Below are 21672 nucleotides of genomic sequence, written 5' to 3'. Positions count from 1 at the left end.
CCCTCACACAGCGCTGCTCTGTCCTCCTCCGCACAAACGCAGCTCAGGTTCATCCTCTGGTGACCGCGCATGTCTGCACATCATCCATCCAAAACCTCCAGAACAGAAGCTACAGGAACAACCACATGTCTGAGGCTCGGCTCTTTTGTCACAACCCCGTCCCTCCTGCTGTAGTTTTAGTTTTAATCTCCGAACCAATCAGGTGACGATGTTGAGCTCTCTGATGTTACACATGGACAGACTCTCACATCCTCCACCTCCATCACATCTTTAGTCACATACTGTAAATAGGAAGTACTCTGAAGAAGAAGAAAAAAAAAGAGTTCCTGTGTTTATAGTCTTGGTTTTCATCGCCCACCTGAGTTAACTATAGTTGTGGTTGTGTTTTCAGGAAGTGACTTCACATCTATAAACTCTCTTCTTCACCTTCGCTCACATGTATCTGTCTTTCCTTCAGTCTTTAAGTCAGATTAGTCAACAAGCAGTAACACAGGGGAGTAAATATTAGACACTGTGGTGATCACACACTCTTTGCGTCACTCACTTTCCCGCACACACACACACACACACACTTGTGGGTTTGATCTCTGAGAAACACTTGTTTTTTTTAGTATCGTGGTTGAAGCTGAGGAGCTGAAGGTGTCGACTGCTCAGCCTCCAGCTCCTGTGACATTTATTCATGTTCCAGCAAGTCCAGACAAATACCTTCACCCCTCGATGGACGTGATACACTAAACTTTTCAAAACACATTCCCTTTTTTTTTCATTATTATCATTCAGTCCTTGTTCCGGCGTCGACTTTCCTGCCCAGTTCATATGTTTCCATTAACGCTGTCTCAGCGAGAAACTTCAGGAGAAAATAGATGGAGACTTGAAATTTCCTGCAGGAGTGTTTTTTAAAGAGGCCTATTTGTGGCCGTTTCTTGTTATTGTTATGGCGACGCGGCTCGTCTGTGCCCGAGGTTTGTTCGTGCCCGGAGATAAGAACAGCAGCAACAGCAGCAGCAGCATTTAAGCTGTCAGGCAGGCATAACTAGCTTTTCCCAAAATCATTTATTCATGACTTGGAAAGGCCAGATATTCACCTCGCTGCTCCGCCGCCTCATTGTGCTGTCAGTGATATTGATAATAGCAGCGTATCTGCATGCTAATTCACTCAACCTACTTCCTACAAGTCTGTGTCCTTATTGTCCTTTTTTTTTTAAAGTTTGTTTTTGACACAACATCATCCAAATGAAACAGCCTGGGTGTTATCTTTAATCTGATAATACCTGTCATGTACATGTTTAAACACAGTTTGCACTTTCTGTTTTTGTCAATATCTAAGCTGTTTCTTTCTTTCTTTCTTCTTCCAGGGAAGATCCTGTTCAGGAGGAGTCACATCAGAGATGTGGCCATGAAAAGGCTGAGGCCCATCAACGAGTACTGCAGGGTGAGTGTGTGTGTGTGTGTGTGTGTGTGTGACTTTAACTCAAAAGTCAGCAGCGGTCGTATTACATGAACATCCATGGTGAAAGCTCAGCACATATAAAACGTGTGTAAGATGAAGGTAGAGAGAGCGGAGTGGTCAGAGCAGAAGAAAAACATCCAAACCACCCACAGAGTGAAACTGAATCAACTCAGTCATGAACAGGAAAATGGAAAATAATCTTCTCATGGCCTCTGTGTGTTTGAGCAACACGGGAATAACACAGCGGCACCAGGACATCTGGTTTCAAGGGGACGTATTATTTGTTGTTGTTGCATATACAGTATGTATTTTTAGCGTGATAGAGCACACACACACACACACACCAACATTATAGTCGTAAAATATTCAAACACATGGTTATATTGATTAGAATTAAGCTGATGGCCACACTGCAACATTTACATAACTAAATTTATAGAGCTACATCTTTCCAGCAGCAGCAGCAGCAGCTGTGTGAACGATGCCTTGTAAATTGGCAGCGCGTGGTGTGAACTGCACTGACTCTGACAGCAGGTACAAAGGCCTCTAACAGCCCCCCAGGTGCTCCGCCGCTCACTGACCTAACTGTAAAAAGCAGCAGACAAACGAGAGGAGAATTTCTCTCCAGGGATCGATAGTGTACGGAGGAGAAGAGGATGATCTCACTGGAACACCCAGATGTTCAATAACCCATCACCATCCCACTGAACAGGACGACTCCTAATGCATCTGGTGTGCTGATGCCGTGGTAGTGGTGATGCTGTTGCTGCTGCCAGTTAACAGATGAAAGTGGTGACATGTGTGAAAATGAAAGCACTGTTCTTTCCATCACTTGCAAAAAAAAGGAAAAGAAATAGAAAGAATGTAAAACCTGTGCATTATCCAGCTCATTACACGTCTTTTTTTTTCTACCAGAGGTATAAATCACTTGGACCCTCGAGAACAGGTGGAAAAAATGCAACTGTACAAACTGCGGCTGCACCGTAGCAGAGCTGAGCTGTGACCATAAAACTGCCAATAGCTGGAAAATAATCACTGCAATCTGATGGAAATAATGTTGCCCCGGCAACCTAAAGAATACGTTATGATTGATGATGATTGAGCACATCTTAGCAACAATATTATGGTTTGGACTTTTTTTTTTTAAATAGAAAAAATGGACGAATGACACATGATTTAGGTGTGAAACAGCAGGAGGATGAGCTGTAGTGTCTCCTGTTGTCGTGGTTACTGTTAATAGAGTCACATCGAAGGCGAAGGGGTTTTCACAGGTGCTGACTTTGCTCCCGTCAGCACATCCACCACAGCCCTTCACTGTGTTTTTATTCAGCTCTACAGGTTTTTACCTCAGGGCCTCCACTCTTCCTCCTCCTCCTTCTCCTCCTCCTCCTCTTCTTTTTCTGAGACAAGGATATTTATATAAGTTAGTTCTGACTTTGCCCACTCTCTCTCTCTCTCTCTCACCCCTTCACCTGTATCATTTTCTGTCTCCTCAATAATCCATCTCTGTATGAATTAGTCTCCGATCCCGAGCTGATCGGCTGATTCTCCTTCCTTCCTGAGTATTACAGATGCTAATTTACGAGGCCTCGGAGTGAAGAGAAAGGCTTTTATGTACGATACTCCACCGAGTGTCATTGGGGGCTTAGAGGAATGTACAGCTGCTGTAGGAAACATCTTTAACCACTTATGTGAAAAATAAGAGTGGGGGGAAAGGGGGCGGGGGTAAAGAAGAGAAGAGTTGTTGGTTCACGTCTGAGGGCGTGGATGTTTATGGGAATAGCTGAGCCAGTTTTACATCTGTGGTGTCGCTGCTGCTGCACACAAAGTTGTTTTTGTGGAAATGTCTGAAAAGTGATTTAAGAAAACAACAGAAGTTTTCATTTACCTGCTGCTGATGGATGTGAGAGGTCTTTGATGTGGTGCTGCTCTTTGAGGACGGAGCTTATCTGAGATAGGTGCTGGTGACTTGAAACAACATCACTCAGCCCTTTGATGAGATGGTACAGTAGCTATACTAAAGGTCAGATCTAATGATGCAGCCGGGGCGTCACCAACCACGCTCACTTCTGAGACAAATCCAAACTTGAATGTAAGCACAAAAAAGAAAAGAAAAGTGCATTTTCATCCACCCCGCTACATGCTGCCGGCGTCAGGTTGACAAGGTGAAACTTCATGTTTTTCTTCAGGAGGAGCTGAGTCAGCACTTCTGTTGTACAGCTGAGGAGGCTTCAACCTGACTCATGGAATTTCCCTGGTTGTTTGGAGTCTCATGTTTTCTTTCAAGTCAAGTCCGGGAAAACAGTCGGATAAAACAACAAAAACACATCTAATCAGGGATTGTTTGCATAAAGACGGAGGCTGAAGTGGAGCGACTGCAGCGCCATCACATGTCAAAGTCCATGATGTAATAAAACACTTTCTATCTGACCTTCATCAGTCAGGACAACGCTTTTACTTTATTTGACAGAAATAAAATCCCTTTGACACATGTCAGTAGTTTCAGATGCAACAGACACAACATTATATCTTATATATATCTTTGTAGTATAGTTATTTTGTGTTTAACAGGACTGATCCCAGGCTGCTGTGAAACATTACCGTGCACAGTCACAGTCACAATGCTCTGTTTCTTTTTATAGGAATGAATATCCATTTATCCATTACCTTATACTTTTCCTTGGAGAAAACACACACATGCGCACACACACACACACACACACACACACACTCGACACACACAATTACCTTAATGCTGCCGGCTGTAAAGAACACCCATAAAGTCCATTTGCTGTAATGTACCCTGAGCCTCCTCCTCCTCCCTGGGGAGAATGGTAATGAGCGGTCGGGCCGCCGGCTGACACCAGGAGAGGATGGACGGTTCTCTGACCTCAGGCATGATGCAGCTCTCTGGGCTGCAGCACCAGACATTGTGTGTGTGTGGGTGTGTGGGGGGGGTCCTCTGGAGGTCAAAAATAATCTTAAATCAGCTGCTCAACTTCTGTGTCTGGGTGGATATGGATGTTGATGCACAATCATCTTCACAATATTAGATCTGCCATGAATCAACAAAGGCGTATGGTTGCTCTGTGGTGGTGGTGGGTGGGTTTGGGTTGTGGGGTTGGGGGGGTCTCATGCATTGCACACTCCCAACTCTTTATGACTTTGCTGCTAATGGAAAACACCACATACACACACTCTCTGTCTCTGTCCATGGCAGCAGGCCCACTCCTTTTATTTCAGCACAAGTTGTTGGCGTGAATTGATGGTGATAAGTGTGACGAGGCACAAGTGGCCACGTGGGGACAAGGACACCTTGGTGGGGAGGGGTGCGGGGGGTGGGTGGGTTGTCTTTGACTTCCATTTCATATCCCTCAGTACTCCTGATGTGATATCAGTGTGTGTCAGAGACTCTGCTGCCTTAAAGGACACAACAGAAACACTTAGGAGTATTAAAATCAGAGGGAGCGGCTACAGAGGAGGAGGCCTGATGGATGATGGCACCGAGCTCTGGCTGCCAGCGGATGGAGGGAGGAGGAGGAGGAGGAGGAGGAGGAGTGGTCTCTGTTTCTTAGCAGCAGCAGTAACAGAGACAGTCAGCACAGGGTCATTAATGTGTCTTCTGGTTTTGGGTGGGGGGGTTGAGCTGTTAAGGTGATTATCAGTGTCACTGCTGCCCCCAGAGAGGTTTGTTTGAAAAGAGAGTGAAAGGCAGATAAAGAAAAAAAAGAGGAGAGAGGAGAGAGAGAGGGGGTAGAGAATGTGCAATAACAGGACTCGCCCGCCGTGTGCACATCGATACAGAGGAAACGCTGAATGTAGCTGTTTGTGTTTCATCTCCTGCTGTGTTGTCAGAGCTCATCACTGATCCTCCACAGAGACACAAGAGGAGGGAGGAGGGTAATCGAGCCGGATCAATGAGCCCAGATCAGAACCAGAACCAGAACCAGAACCAGAACCAGAACCAGCTGCTGAGAACAACATTAAACTCTGGTTTTGATATAAATGTTAGAAACAGGAGACGTAGACGTCTGCGCCGCCTGCACAGTCATCTAAAAAGAAGTTAGGCAAAATCATGATGGTGCTTCGCCATTTTATACACAAAATGCATCAGATTTTGAAGCTCATGTAGTAAGAACAAAACAGTGCAAATCAAAAACGGTTTTGGATATTTAGGAGTGCATGAAATTTTATTTGCAAAATGCAAAGAATGTGTAATGGTGGAATAGGATGGGATAATATAAAAGTGGAGACCAGTACTGATGAGTTGGCATCTGGATATGAAGAAGTGAATAATAATAATAATAAACTTTATTTCTATAACATTTCTGAACATAGTTAGAAGGTGCTTGGGCAGAAAAAAAATATTTAAAATACACCAAACACAAGAGAAAACAGACAAACAAATGACAAAAAAGGATTTCAAAAAGATAAAGCAGTATAAAAGCCCCAACAAGGACCAAAATAGAAGTCACGTTTTTATAAAAGTGAGTTTTTAAAAAAGTGAGTTTTTAAAAAAGATTTAAAGTTTGTTAATGAGTGTGCTAACCTGAGGTCCACAGGTAGACTGTTCCAGAAAACGTTCATTAAATAGTCACACGGTAAAATCACCAACATCAGATAATCCACCAGCTCTGTGTGTTTTCCATATTATCACATGTTTCCCGGTGCAGTGAGAGGACTCCTGTGAGCTCAGACACACATTGATCACTATGTTTCACCCTTGGTGGACGTGTGTATATATACAGTCAGTGTATATGAGGTGATTGTAACTGTCAGTTTGTTTTGTGCTCTGCAGGCTCTCATCCAGCTGCCTGTCTACATCTCCCAGTGCGAGGAGGTCAGGGTCTTCTTTGAGACCAGGCCCGAGGACCTGAACCCACCCAAGGAGTAAGTACCACCACCACACACACACACACACACACAGACACACACACACCCACATCTCCTCTTCCTCCTCCGCTGTGGCGAGGCGTTCAGGATCTCACACACGATGGAAAAACCCGTCATTGTTCTCTTGACTGATGTCATGTCACCCCCAGTCTGCCGGTAATGAGCGTTCATTACATCTCTAATGGACGTGACTTCATGCTGTTGCACCACTTCCTGTTGAGGTTTTTTCAAGCAAAAGCACATTTAATGATCTTTTTTTTTTTTTTCAAATGCTGAGTTTGCATTTCAACATGTAGCTGCAGCTCAGACAGCTGAGTCTGCACAGCTCCTCACTCCGTCTCTCTCTCTCTCAACACATTAACGTCATATCCAGCGCTGACAGTTAACGATGTGCTAACACTAAGACATCAGTGGCCAATGAATGCCAGCCGCCAACACACACACACACACACACACACACACACAAAGCACATGATATAAACATGAGCCTGTGTTGTTATTAAAGTCAGCGGCGGCCTCGGGGGCAGGCGAGGTTACGGACGACTGGTTTCATAGAGACTTTAACCCCAGAGATGGTTTTTACACCAACAGCTGTCGGCTCAGGCTTTCAGCTTTAACATCTCTTGTCAACACACACTGGAGCGTCGAGCGGGTTTCCTCAGACAGCAGGAATATTAGTCCACAGGTCCCGTTATGTGTGGGAGGAGGAGTGCATGCTGGGAAAGCAGCGAGGGAGCGAGGCTGCGAGACATGGTGACAAAATCAGGGTCACAGAAGTGGAAGTCTGTCACTGTGTCACAGTCGTTCACCTAAAGACTGAGCTGTACACTCTCTGACTATACGATTAATTAGTAACTTTTTTTTAAAATCACTATTAGTTATTGTTGTCTTAAATATTCCTACAACTGTTTTCACTTATGCAGTTTCATGCACCCTTAAAAGGGAATTCCAGTCATTTTCTACGTAACGCTACAGGTCTAGATCCATATCAACAAAGACAAAAGGAAAACATGGCTTTAGGGGGAAAAAATGATTTTGGATGGGTAAAAAAGCAGTTATATTCATATTGATGCTTTTTCCCCATCCAAAATATTTTTTTCCTCCTAAATCCATGTTTTCCTCGCGTTTTTGTCTTTGTTGATATGGAAACAGTCCCAAGCTCGACAGTCGACTAGTAAGGTCTACCCAGGAAGCTAGAGTTAACAGAGGTACGTGATAAAAACACTACTCTCTCATATTAACTGAGTTATACATACTCAGTGTTGTGTGTTAAGGAACTGGCGGATGTTGCAAAGCATGTGTAGTGATATTTTGAACATTATATAGAGGCCAAAGTCACGGTTAGAAGAAGAACTGCCCCCATTACTTCACTGTTTAACTGCAGTGTAGCGCAGCTAGCAGGAGGAGAGCTAGGTCCGGGCTGCACATATTTTTCTCATATTTTTTCCTATGGTCACACTCGGGGACCTAGAGCTGTAGAGCGTTACTACTTAGAAAATGACCGGAATTCTCCTTTAACTGTGAAGCTCTTTAGTAAAGGCACTTTCGCTGACGTGGCTGAACAGTTAGTCTCGCTCGCCATGGTCCGGGGGTTGAATAACTCAATTCTCATTGGCTGTAGGGTGTCGACAGTTCTAAATATTATTGTGCTGGCTCAACCGCTAGTTAGTAACCATGGCAACGGAGACTGAGAGCATCACAAGTTTTCTTCAGTGCATCACAGCCCCTTGAGTCTGTAACACGCAAGTGGTAAGGAGTGTAATAGCCTTCTGTAATAATACTTAGTGTCAAGTTAGTTCATTCATCTCACTTCCCTTCACTGATCAACCATTGGACTGCGGTAGAGTCGTTGTGGCTCTACACTTCGGCCACAGCGGGTTTCCTTTTTCTTGTCTGTGGACGAGCGATATTAAATAGTCCGCTCAGCTATAGCTTGTGAAAAACCTAATTTTAAACACATTTAAGTATAAAAAAAGTTGATTTCATATTTATTTAGTTGGTAAGTGAACATGGTATAAGCAGGATAATGCCCTTCAAGGTGTCGTGAACCGTCCAACGCGAAGCATCTGTCCAAAGAATCTACAAATGCAGCACACTGTGGCTTTTAATCCCTATTTAGATTTTTTTCCCCCCAGTAAGTAATCAAATTATGTAATGTAATTATGAGCCAATCTTGTTAAATCATCATATTTACATCTTATTTCCTGTTACCTTCTCTTCACATCCGTCCTGCTCAAGGACGTTAAACAGGACGTGAGGCCGTTAAAGAGACTGAGACTGATTAAATGTCACATTAAAGTGTGTGGTGCAGCTCAGGCCTCTGATAACATGATCAGTATCAATCAGCTCAGGAGTTCTGACAATCAAAACCCTCTGCAAGTCTCCAATAACAAATTCAGTATCTATGGGTGATCACTATGAAAGGACATTCATCATTGGAGCATTATGTCATTGTTTGTTAATGCCCAACATTATACCACTCCCTTTTCTCGTGTTCAACTAAACAAATCATGTTCTCCTTCGACCGCTGGTTTTATAAAACAGTGCAGAGTCAGTCTGAGGACAAACTGTAACTTGCTCTAGAAGATTTCATATTTCCTGTCTCCTCCTGGACGTGGGGAACATTTCTGTCTGTCTGCTGCTTGATAACCAGAAATGGCAGCGGTATTTGTCTGACAGTAAATGGACAATATGTCTGAAGGAATCAACCATTGATCTGTTTATATATGTCCTGACAGCTGGACCTCTCCCTCTCTTCTCAACGCACACACACACACACTCAGTCACACACACACACACACACACACACACACACACACACACACACACACACACGCACACACTTTGTCTTCTTCTGTCCTCCCTCGGTGAGGTTGCCAAGGACACATACCTCCTCACTCCTCATACAAACCCCCAAGCATGTGTTGGAGAGAAGCAGGAAGGAGAGGCAGCGTTTTACTTGAGGCGGATGAATATAGGAAAGACCTTGGTTTGTCTTTTATTGAAATTGGATTACTGCTCTCTGCCAGTGCAGCCTGTTGTTTGGCCGACTGACAGCAGGGCCGGTGCACAGACACAGGCAGCAGCAACTGTGGAAGAAGATTTATCATGGACTGTAAATCCACCGCTCTGAGACGGACATCTTAGACTCCCTCTCCTTAAGAGCAGCAAAGTTACAGGGGGCAGGGGAGGGGGTTGTACTGTACAGTAAGTGCAAAGAGGAAGTAGAAAAGACAGCCATGATGGGAAGTGTTTGCAGAAAAGTGGAAGTGTTGCACAATATTGAAAGCAAAAGGGAAAACAGGAGAGGAAAAAAATAAAAAATAGAATCATACGATGGGCCAAGATGGAAATAGAGCTGGATGGAAAGAATGAAAAGGAGCTCAGATAAAGACGGAGACAGAAGGAGAAGGAGGTGAAAGGGCGTGGAGGTTGTGGAGAAGCAGGGAGACAGATGATGAGAGTATCGATTTTTATTAATCACTCAAATGAATGCAGGTGTTGGAACTCCAAAGCTTTATTTTAATGTCTGTGAAAGCCTGTCCCAAGTCCTGTGGCTCTGATATTTGTCACCTCATTTGTTTCACACTGCGCTCTCACGACTGGATGGCAATAGTTTGTTTTACCGTCTATTATCTGAGTGCCCTGAATATGACTCAGCCCTGTTTGTTTGATATGAATTTTCCCATGAAGGTTTGAAACTAAAAATTGACCCTAATGGTTCAGTTCTTTTTTTTTTCCTTTGGTAACCAGCCTCAGAATAAAATGCAAACTGTAGAGAAGTTAAAATAATCACATTAGGCCAAAGGTCAGTTACTGGTGTATAAATTGACCGCGGTTTCACCTCGGTACACAAAGAGCAACACACACACACACACACACACATACACAGGTCTTCTATAGTAATCCAAAACATTGGTATTGCTGTGGTTGGCTCGGGCAGGGGTTTCTTTTTATAGCACGTTAATGGGCACACTTCATGGGTAAAGATTTATTGAGACCTGAGCCTCTGCAATTAACAGTCGTGTCGATTGAACAGAGCTTTTTGTGGCTGAGAGAGCTCATGTTGATGCAGGGGAGCGAACAACAAGCTGCTGCCAAGGAAAATGATTAAGGGAGATGAAAGGAGCGAGTGGAGGAGACGTGGAAGATGTGAGATGGAAAAAAGCGAAGGCCATAAAGTGAGGGAGCAATATTTAGATAACAAAGAGGCTGAGACAGGAGTGAAACACTGAGCATTAGCCACCATTGACTTTTCTGGGAATCTGGACATTGAATCAGCTCCTGATGCCTCGGTGGAGCGATGGTCTATTTGTCTGGCTAATGTCTAAAGCAGACGCTGTATTAAGTTCAACATCAGAGGCTCCTTCCTCACACCGATAGACACAGACTCTCTCAGATAAAAAGCAGACATCACAGAAAATGGCAATATTATGATTTATTGTAGATAATTTGCTGCAGGGCATCACTCCGCTGCTTTATTGTCCTCCATAACAAATATAAAACTCTCATGAAACAATTCAAAACCCATTTAATTCTCTTTAACTCTGAGTTTGTTTAAAAGGCTCCATTAGTGCCAGATTGTTGTAGAAACGACCTTTCAATCCTCTACAAGGTTTCATTCCTGCAAAATACAGACTGAATGTTATCTTATCAGTGAGAGGAATGAGTCTCATGTTAAAGCATTTTATGACATCTGCATGTGAACTATTCAAAGTATCTTGGATAGTATTTGTTGGCAGGAATTTTATCCTTATCTCTGCAAAAGGACTTACAGTATTTCTTGGTCCTAATGTGATTTCCTCTCGTTGCCAGGGAACCAATCGGAAAGAAGAAATCAGGTAAGATGCAGTTTTATTTGTGTATTTTAAATGAAAATGGGGCGAGGTGGTTATTTTGTCCTTGTTAAAGCCTGTTGCCATCATCCCTATGTTCTTAGCAGTAGGTTTGTTACCTTTAATTGTCGGTGCAATCTATTTTTAGAACGGCGGAGCAGAGCCGCGAGCTGCTCAGAGCTACGCTACAGAGGCTAATGGGATTTCTTGGTTTCCCTCATCAAACTCACAAATACACAATCCAACAACTCCAAAACGCTCTGGTGGACAAGTTGTGACCTGCACATTCACCACGATATGAGATAAGAACAGAACGTTACGAGACAGAGTTGTTTAAGAGGTAAATTCATGCAAAACCGCTGACGTGTGTTCTCGTCGGGGGCAGTTTTCCGGCAAGCCGTCTCTGCATTTGCCTCGAAAACAACTCTGTCTGGTAACGACCCGTTATTATCTCATAGCGTGGTGAATGTGCAGGTCACAACTTGTCCACCAGAGCGTTTTGGAGTTGTTGGATTGTGTATTTGTTGAGTTTGATGAGAGAAAACCAAAAAATCCCATTAGCCTCTGTAGCGTAGCTCTGAGCAGCTTGCGGCTCTGCTCTGGCGTTCTTAAAATAGCTTGCACCGACAATTAAAGTTAACGAACCTATGCTGCTATGACTATAGGGATTATGACAATGGGCCAATTTGCCAAAATGTTGAACTATCCCTTTAAAAAGTCAATTATCACAGTAGCATTTATAAACCAACCACCTTGGCCACTGTTTTGTTTTGTTTTGTTTTGGTTTGTAAATCCTCTCTGTCCTCTTCACTCATCTAATTTTCTGAAGTTGCATCCATGTCGTTTTTTTCAGTTTTCTTCTCCATTCATTTTCCTTTCCATCAGGCATTGTGGAGAGAGCGACCACTTTCCTAAAGAGAGGTAGTAAACAAGCTGTCATGGTTGGTCGTGCTGTGTGTGTGACCCAGCCGGTTGCTAGTGGGCTGTTACTCCCCCTCTCCCTCCCCGGCCCGGGCAGGTGGGATGTGGCTCTGTTTGGAGGCTTGGGGCTGGCGCTGGTTCTGGAGATGATTCTTTTACAGTGTAACTGGTGAATTTATATTTAATAGACCCAGCGTGGCTCATGGTCTGTTGGATGAAGTGAGGATAACGACACCTACATTAGAGGGATTTCACTCTGTATGTATTCTAGCTCGGCCCACGGGTTGTCAGCATCTGGCAAAAGCAGGAAGATTGAAGTTATGGAAAATGATTTGAAAGTGTGAAATCTATAGAGTTAGAAGTAGCTGGTTGAGTTCAGTGGAAACCAAAAGAACCATTTCAGTTTGTGTCTGCAAAATATCATTAAAAATGAACGTCGCAAAAATGCACCATATGAATAATTAAATTTCACATTTTGTTCCCAAACTTTTTCAGCTGGCTCATTGGTTCTTTTCTTTGACACTAAACTCAACCGGATCTTGTCTTAATAGTTATGTGGGTCTTGCTGCAGCTCACTGAAAGGATGTTTATGGAAAAACAAACTCTGATATTTTGAGCTGTTTTCAGCTGCTTACAGTCAGAATTGAACACCTGTGAGTCCATCAGCACCTTCAGTGGCCTGCAGGCTGCAGCGGATGATATTAATGCTCCTTCACCATAACTGCCCTGGATGCAAATGGCATAACGGTTAAAATATCAGTGCACTACAGTATGTGTGGACCAGGAGGTGTTTTGTTCACCTGCAGTTCTGGTTGTGTTGTTACTGAGCCCTGGTGTGTTAAGAGTAGATGTTCTGCAGACTGGCTTGGTGCTAACACTGGGTGGTGGGTCTTGATGGTGCTGGTTTGTGTCTCTACTGTAGAATCCGCAGCCGTACTGATGATTGACTTTAACCCCTGACACTTTTTAACGGCCTCATTCACTCCACCTCTCCACACGTTTCCCCACCCCCCACCCCCCCTCACCCTCTGTCAGCTCATCGTTTCCCCTCACATCATCTCTCTCCAATCACATCCGCTACCTCCTCTCTCTCTGCTTCATGCCGGGGTGAATCTCCATCCTGTAGAGAAGCCTCTTCTCCTCTCACCAGTTAGCTTTTTACAAAATGCTCAATTATCCTTGGCATTTCATGAAAAACCTCTTGTAGCTCTGCAGACGTGTTGTAAAGACCATGCTTAAATTGGATCACCAGGAAAGTTCTTTGAAGTGTGTGAAATCTGACATTTTAAAATGTCTTATTAGGAGGTAAAAGGGTAAACAGATGTAATCTCATGATTCCAAGTTCATGGGATTCATCTTAATATTAAATAATATTACCAAAGGTCCTCAATGAGTCAAAAGTTAATGAGAAGAGGCTTTTTTACATGATTGAGATTTCATCCACAGCCTGAATTAGAAAAGGAGCAGAAAGACAAAAGAACTAAATGAGCCTCTGCTTTGATTTGTTCCCCTTTAACAGGCGACTCCAACGCGGCCGACCCTCTGCTGCTCGACCAGTACGTGGCAGTAACAGACTATGAAAAGCAGGAGAGCTCTGAGATCAGTCTGCACGTGGGTCAGGTGGTGGAGGTCATTGAGAAGAATGAGTCCGGTAAGTTCCACACAGCATCGGTACGGTACAGTCTTTAGGTATTTATTACTTAACTTGGGATTGTGCAAAGGTTGGTTTAAAGGGATAGTTCACCCAAAATTGAAATTTCACCCTCATGTCGACTAAGGGCTGGGAGAAGTTTCAGAGTTATCCATGGCTTCTCTGAGTTACAGGGGGTCTTGGCGTAGCAGTGCATGTCATATAACGGTTGCAAATGGATACCAACTGTCTTTGTAACAAAAAGACACACCTCCATGCTGCTCATATGTAATGTCCGTTTTGTATTGAAGCCCCGAAATGCGAAATTGTCCCGAAAAAAATTAAATAAGTCTATTTTTCAAGCTTGTTTGTAGCGGAAGCTCCTCTTCCCGGTTCGTCAAATTTGGACGAACCAGGGTCCGTCCTCTTCCCAGTTCGTCCAAATTTGACGAACCGGGAAGAGGAGCTTCGAGAAGCTTCCGCTACAAAACAAGCTTGAAATATAGACTTATTTAATTTTTTTCGGGACAATTTAGCATTTCGGGGCTTCAATACAAGACGGACATTACATACGAGCAGCATGGAGGTATTTGGATGTTTTTTGGTGTGTCTTTTTGTTACGAAGACAGTTGGTATCGATTTGCAACCGTTATATGGACATGCACTGCTACGCCGAGACCCCCTGTAACTCAGAGAAGTCACGGAGGACTCTGAAACTTCTCCCAGCCCTTAGTCGACATGAGGGTGAGTAGATAATGAAAGATAAGTAGATAATGAAATTTCAATTTTAGGTGAACTATCCCTTTAAATCATTGGTGGAAAAATCTGATGCTAAGGGGATTTTTCCATCAATCTAGAGTAGATTAACAAAGGCATGCTGGGAAACGCTCCCAGGTGTTACTGTGTGAGATTATTTCACCGTTCAAATTGCGTATTGAATTAAATATCAGATGGAAAGGCCACGCTCATTAGTCATGCATCACAGCAGAGAATCAGCATGAATCCTTTAATGGAACGAGGTTTGGCGTATAATGGATGTTTGTATTCGCCTCGTTCAGGCTGGTGGTTTGTGAGCTCCGATGACGCCCAGGGTTGGGTTCCTGCCACCTGCCTGGAGGCCCAGGACGACCCCGATGACTTCAGTCTACCAGGGGAAGAAGGTACAGAAAGTGTTTGTACTGTAGTTGTTTACTCTCAGTAATGTGAAGGAGTTACAGAAACTATCAAGTATTCACTCTCAAATCCAACTGTACACAACAACTTATCTTTGGTTTAATATGACTGCAAGTAGAAGTTAAGCTGTACTTTTATGAAATTCTGACAAACATTGGACAAATTTTGACCTAGTGCTGCCATCTGTCTGTTGACTTCTGAAGTACAAGCCACACACCATGTACAGCTACTTCATTTGGCAGACAACATCCTCCTATAGCTCATACTACACCCCACAGTACATTTAAAGAGAAATTCAAGGCTCTGTGGTCAGGATGTGTTTATATAAGAGTTATGTTCTGCTGTTGTGTGTTGTTTTTATGTTAAACACCTGAATTATAGAGCACTAATTAATACAAAGAATGTTAAAAGAATGATACTGTATGGCCAAAGACAAATTACAGATCATATTTCAGTCTGAGGCTTTAACAGTGGATAGTGATCTGGCTATACTGTGGTCATTTGGAAGATCAGAGCCCATTATCTTATCTAACATTTTACATGATGATGGATGTCTGGAAATACAATATGAACACTGAGGAGATTAGATTAACTATTACGTCCAGGTTTTGCTGTAATAACTTTGAATCCCAAAATGCTCAAAGATGGATTATACATCGTGGTGATGATAATCCTTCAAGGTACCACACCCTTCCTGGACTGCAACTTTGATTTCTTCTAGATCCACCAATACTGAAAATGCTTTAATTTAGATGAAAAGATCATCAGGATGACATATGTAATGTTCACTTCCTATCTTGCCCCACTTACTGTACTGGGACCAGTGCCTCGGAGATTCTGGTCACTGCCAAGGCACATGGGTCGTCGCAGAACTTTAGGGGATCTATTCAGCACAGGCTTTGGGCAAGGTGGAGCGCACGCCTTTCTTTTCCCCCTATTCTCAATGTGTGTGTGTGTGTGTGTGTGTCTGTGTGCACACATACACAACTGTGTGCATGGTTGTTCATGTGTATGCATGATGTGTATGCTGCATGAGAGACCCAAGCATGTCCATTAAATCCTTGCACGAATATTGTGTATTTGTGTGGTTTAAATTCAAAATAAATGATCGTTTCAATTAACCAGCATTAATAATAAACACTTGGTAGATCAGTGCAGTAGATTTACATCTCTGTAGTAGAAATAATGGTAGAAAAGTGCATTTGTAGCACAGTAACAACTTTGTCCTGTCAGTATTTGTGGAGGACGTATGTGTGTTTTTTGTGTTGCACAAGTGTCTATCTTACATCTTCTCTCTCCACAAGACGCTGCTCAAGCCTTGCCTCATTTAATCAGTCAGCTAATGTAAAGCCAATGTGGCGACTACAATCTACATGGGAGAGGGTTGTGTTGGACTAAGTATTTTTGAACTGTGCATTTTGTCTCCCAAGCTTTGACCCTGTATCCACAATAATCTGTGCCCCCCCCTGTTTGTGAATCTGTACCCAGCAATCTTCAAAACAGACTTTATGTTTTATACTTAATGCTGTCTTTTTCTGACTTTAGAAGAGAAGTACTCAGTGATTTACCCATATTCGGCCAGGGACCAGGATGAGATCGACCTGGAGAGAGGGATGATTGTGGAGGTGATTCAGAAGAATTTGGAGGGCTGGTGGAAGATCAGGTAATTTTGGGGATGCTCCCCAAGGAAATTTAAAGGGATAGTTCACTCAAAATTAAAATTTCACTCATTATCTACTCACCCTCATGTCAACTAAGGTCAACTAAGGGCTGGGAGAAGTTTCAGAGTCCTCCGTGCCTTCTCTGAGTTACAGCGGGGCTCCGTGCAGCACTGCATGTCCATATGACGGTAGCAAACGCGGCTCACTTTTCTTCGTCCAAAAAGACACACCAAAAAACATCCAAATACCTCCATAGTGCTCGTCTGTAATGTCCCTCTTGTAGTGAAGCCCCGACATAAGAAATTGTTCGGAAAAAAATTCAATAAGTCTATATTTTAAGCTTGTTTGTAGCGGAAGCTCCCAGTGTCTCAGTTCACTGCTCTGCCGGAATCTTGCACGATTTGCGGAGCCGTGAACTGGGTGTCAGTGCAAATCAGACACTGAAACTTCTCCCAACCCTTAGTCGACATGAGGGTGAGTAGATAATGAGTGAAATTTCAATTTTGAGTGATCTATCCCTTTAAGAACTAAAGCTACATGAATGAACAAGTTAATTGATCTCTGGTCTACACAGCTAGATTATTTCAGTGTTGGATCCGTCTTATCCACTCAGGTACCAGGGCCGTGAGGGCTGGGCCCCGGCCTCCTACCTGAAGAAGATGGACATCCAGAGCCAGAAGCAGTCGGCCGGCTCTGCTGCTCATGCCAGTACAAACGACCTGGACGGGTTTTCCAGACAGAACCAGCAAAACAACGCAGCCAAGGAGAACAAGGACAACAGCCAGAAAGAGAACAGGCTGTCACTCTTCTCTGACAACAACAAAGGCAGTAAGTGAATTGAACTGAAGCATTTCCTGGTTACAGATTGAAGGTTTTCTGACGGCCTGTGCACTGCTGCACCTCAACAAAAATATTGATTCTTCTTTTGCCTCCACAGAAGTGGGATTAAGACACAGACCTCCTCCACGCAGAGATCTGACTATTGTAAGATTTGACAGAACAAGGATTCTGAAGTATTAGAAAATGTCTGAACTTTTTCTAAACTTAACCTTAACATGTCTCCCTTGTGAATCACACAGCCCCGAGGTTCAAACCTGCCCAAGCCACCTGTTCCTCCTCAGGTTGAGGAAGAGTTCTACACCATAGCAGATTTCCAGACCACTATCCCTGATGGTATTAGCTTCCAGGCTGGAATTAAAGTAGAGGTGGGTCAGGCACTAAATATACTGTAATTACATTCAAATATAGTATGGAAAGTAATTTTACAGTGAATTTGTTTTGTTCAAATCTGTAAATGTAATCTATTAATTTATTTTGTGATTGATCTGTAATGATTTGGTCAAATAAAATTACTTCGCATTTTATTTTTCTAGGTGATTGAGAAGAATGCAAGTGGTTGGTGGTACATTCAGATCGATGAGAAGGAGGGCTGGGCCCCTGCCACCTTTATTGACAAGTACAAGAAGACCAGTAATGCAGTGCGACCTAATTTCCTTGCCCCTCTGCCCAATGAGATGGAGAAGCTGAGGCTGGAAGACGGTGGTTCCTCAAGCTCAGGCACTGATGACAGTTGGTCCAAGCCTTTACCAGACGAGCCAACCACAGAGTCCTGTACCCGACCCAAGCTGAGAGACTGGAAGTCCAGTGCCCCCAAGGCGCCCCCTACTTTCTCTGGGCCTTTGCCTCCAGCCCCAGCTGCCCCTCCAGTCGAGGAGAAACCAGCTCTGCCACCACGAAGGGAGTCGATTAATAAGAGCTTTGAGCTGGAGGTAGCAGAGAAACCAAGACCTGATCTTTCCAAACCGTTGCCCCCAAAACCACCTGCTCCTGGGGTCATCGTGCCATTGGTCACACCCAAAGCACCCCCCTTCAAACCAGACAAACTACCAGACACCAAGAAAGAAGATAAGAGCAAAGCTCTTCACCTGCGGAATGAGATGGGTCTTGAATGTGGTCATAAGGTTTCTGCCAAAGAGGTGAAGAAGTTTAATCTGAAACCGGTACCTAAACAGCCCCCAAAGCCCAAACCAGAGGTACAGGAGGAGAAACCAGAGGCACCGGGCCCCTCCGTGCTCACAAAGCCCAAGCCAGTGCTCCGGCCTAAACCTGTTCCTGCTGCAAAACCAGACCCCCCAGCAGAGAACAAACTGGACATCACCAACCTGAGGAGCAAACTGAGGCCGTCAAAACCTCCAGATGCGTCTTCTGAGGCAAATCATCAGAACGACACCTCAGCGAATGGTTCTCACCCCAGTTCGCCCCCTAGTTCTCCCCCCATTCATATCCCTACTCTCAACAATGGTAAGTACTGTGATGAGCCAAAAATCCCCCCAAAACACATCAACGGTCACAGCCAAGAGAGTTCATCACCTCCACCCACAAAACCAGCAGTGCCTCCCCACAAGGAGCCGCCTCAGAGACCCCCCGCCATGGCTCCAAGAAGACCTCCTCCTCCAAAGAAAACCGACCCGTCCAGTCCGACTGAGCTCAAACCTCCATCTGCTTTTAAAGAAGCTAAGGACATTCCCAAGACCGCACCACCACAACTCAACCGGCCCCCTCCCCCTAAACCCAAAGGGTTTGTCCCGGCACCTCCAAACAAAGAGAAAGAAGAGTTCAAGGGGAATAAAGTCCCAATTCCTCCCAAGCCCCAGCTGAAGAGCGAGAAGCCTGGTCCACCCAAAGACAAGCTTCCACCTTTACTTAAGGAGCCAAGTAAGGATGAGCTGTATCTGGCCGTGGCAGACTTTGAAGGGGATGACCAAACATCCAGCTTCAAAGTGGGTACAGTGTTTGAGGTGATGGAAAAAAACAACAGTGGCTGGTGGTTCTGTAAAAATGTAGGAGAAGAAGTCGAGGGCTGGATCCCCTCGAATTACCTGAGCAAGAAACCTTAGTGTGAAACTTAGAATCATCACCATATGAATAAATAAGTAAACTAAGGTTTTAAATGAACAAATTATCACTACTTTGTAGCTAATTAGCATTTTTTTTTATTTATAGGTACCTTTTTTTTTTTAATTGACACGTTTGTTATGTTTAATTTTGTTAAGGATGTTCTACCTAAACTGAACCAGCAATAACACATGCCCTTATGGGTATTGTGATGTTTACTTGTTTTTTTTAAAACTAAATATTACATTAAATATTAGGTAAAGTTATTTACTTTCTTTGTTGTATGCTAGTTGCAGCCTGTGCCAGTCCTGCCACTACAAAGGCAAGGCGTTATAACAGCGATAAATGTATCTACACCCATGCCTTCTATGATATGGTGCCTCAATATTATATGCAGAGTGCTTCAGTGCTTAATAAACTGTATGCAACTGTAAGCATAGTCCTTGTTGGAATCTTAAAAACTTTTGACTAAAGATCAAACATCATCATCACAGGAGAAAACTCTAGATGTTCAAATCCAGCCAGTCTTTCTCCAGCAGTAGACAAAAAAAAAAAATCCCTTAGACAGAGACTGCACATGAACTCATCAGGGGAGTTCAATGATTACATGTGGGCTTTCAAGTGCTATTAGCTAATACTAAACAAGATGTCTTTGCCAAGTAGAAGTGCAGTTTGTTATACTAGGAAAACGCATATTAGTTTTTGTGCTATCGTAATGCTTTTCTTCTTTGACTGCATACTTAATGTTGCAGTGACTTGTAACAGATGTGCGCTTTTCCAGTCATATCAGATGAGGTGTAAGTGTAAAGTTTGCACATGCGTAAGGAAGGGGAAAGAATGCCACAGTGCATTTTATTTCTTAATTTTACTCGCCATTGTATTAGCCATTTAATTTTTTATACTCACTGTAACAAAATATCCACCAATGCAAAGACGAGGCCAGAAGATCAAGACTGAAGCTGTCTTATGTATTTTCACATAATCATGTTCTATCGCAGCCAAAAAAATAAAATTGTGAAGTGTGACTTGCTGAGCACATCTGCAAATATGTACCAGATGTTTGACCTGGCGTAAGAAATTTGAAATCTACAGTGATTTGTGCAATGATTTACAGTATTTTAAATGTACAGTACAGTGATGTTTGGTGCTCAAACAACAGCAAAGTATGACCATTGTATAAAAATAATGTTTTACATTAATGCTTGACTGGTCTCAAGCATGGTCAGTATAGCAAATTATTTTTTATTGTACAGTAATGAGAGTCATATCTGAACTGTTATCACTTTTCTGTGGTGGTCCATCCATTAGGTCTTTGACTCTGTACTGATGGAGGGAGAAGCAGAAGGAAGAGCCAAGAGGGAATTTGATTGGTTGATTTGTGGGATTTATGAAAAGTTTGTGAAACAAGTGGTTGATCATTTCACAGGTGGTCCAGAGTTTTTTGATTAGATAAACAAAGTGTTCGATTGGAAAATACAAAAGTTTGTTCATGGTTCCAAATTCAGACAAAGCTATAAGCTGTAACACTGATTCTGTTCTGCTTCTAGTTGCTTTAGTATCATCTATGTTCAAAATACAGTACGTCACCAGCTATGGGGGAAAAAGATGGGATTGAAATACACTTAAAATTGTGTTGTTCAGGTATAATTTATGTGGACGAAAGGAAAGGAAAGGAAGGTCCAGTACAGTGCAACGCAAATGTGTTGGTTGATGGTGTCATCATTTCAGTATTGTATTCTTATTTACTTACATTTTGCTATGTATTTTTCATTACATTGAGTCTCCTTTTATTCCTTAAGTCAATAAAGGTTTCTGATTTTTCAGTTCAGCTGTCACACTGTGTCTGAATCGGTACTTTTAAAATCACAAGGATAATGTTTACTGCCACAACTGTTTAGAGGGGGTTTGATAAACACAGATAATGTAAAAATTTAGCTGATAAAGAAAACATTAACAACTTGTTTATTTCAACATACCTAGCCATGGACCATAGACAACTTATCAGGCAGCTCAAGTCATATTATTAAGAGTCACTGGATACCAATAGAGCTACAAATGTTTAAAAAAACAAAACAAAACTGTACTCATCTTTACTGGAGAATAACATGTCCTCAAATACTAATGTTGCCATGTCTCAAGCTTGTGTAAACAGGCAACTGTTTGCTAACATTAGCCACATTAACTTTGAACTAGTGTTGTGCTCACAGCATGTTG

General features: G+C 43.1%; 1 protein-coding gene across 6 annotated transcripts in view; it reads left to right on the top strand.

Moving 5' to 3' along the window:
* sh3pxd2b (SH3 and PX domains 2B) overlaps nt 1-20916 on the top strand; it is a 39685-nt gene extending 18769 nt beyond the window's left edge. Inside the window, exons 4-15 of one of the 6 annotated variants that reach the window (XM_085797229.1) lie at nt 1356-1432; nt 6249-6340; nt 11159-11184; nt 12064-12099; nt 13619-13750; nt 14788-14889; nt 15727-15810; nt 16448-16565; nt 17177-17391; nt 17504-17547; nt 17643-17768; nt 17937-20916. In XM_085797229.1, the coding sequence (XP_085653355.1) occupies nt 1356-1432; nt 6249-6340; nt 11159-11184; nt 12064-12099; nt 13619-13750; nt 14788-14889; nt 15727-15810; nt 16448-16565; nt 17177-17391; nt 17504-17547; nt 17643-17768; nt 17937-19460 (2576 nt within the window). In that variant the 3' untranslated portion in view covers nt 19461-20916. Of the gene's footprint in view, nt 1-1355; nt 1433-6248; nt 6341-11158; nt 11185-12063; nt 12100-13618; nt 13751-14787; nt 14890-15726; nt 15811-16447; nt 16566-17176; nt 17392-17500; nt 17548-17642; nt 17769-17936 lie in introns of all 6 variants that reach the window. The other 5 variants (XM_085797228.1, XM_085797230.1, XM_085797232.1 and 2 more) reach the window with 5 other exon arrangements.
* The last annotated feature ends 756 nt before the right edge of the window (nt 20917-21672 follow it).

The sequence above is a fragment of the Trachurus japonicus genome, chromosome 14, assembly GCF_045865225.1.
Source record: "Trachurus japonicus isolate A0001 chromosome 14, Traja_1.0".
In the NCBI taxonomy this organism is placed as follows: Eukaryota; Metazoa; Chordata; class Actinopteri; order Carangiformes; family Carangidae; genus Trachurus; species Trachurus japonicus.
The sequence above is the reverse complement of the archived record's forward strand: the minus strand, read 5'-3'. Positions and strand labels throughout refer to the sequence as shown.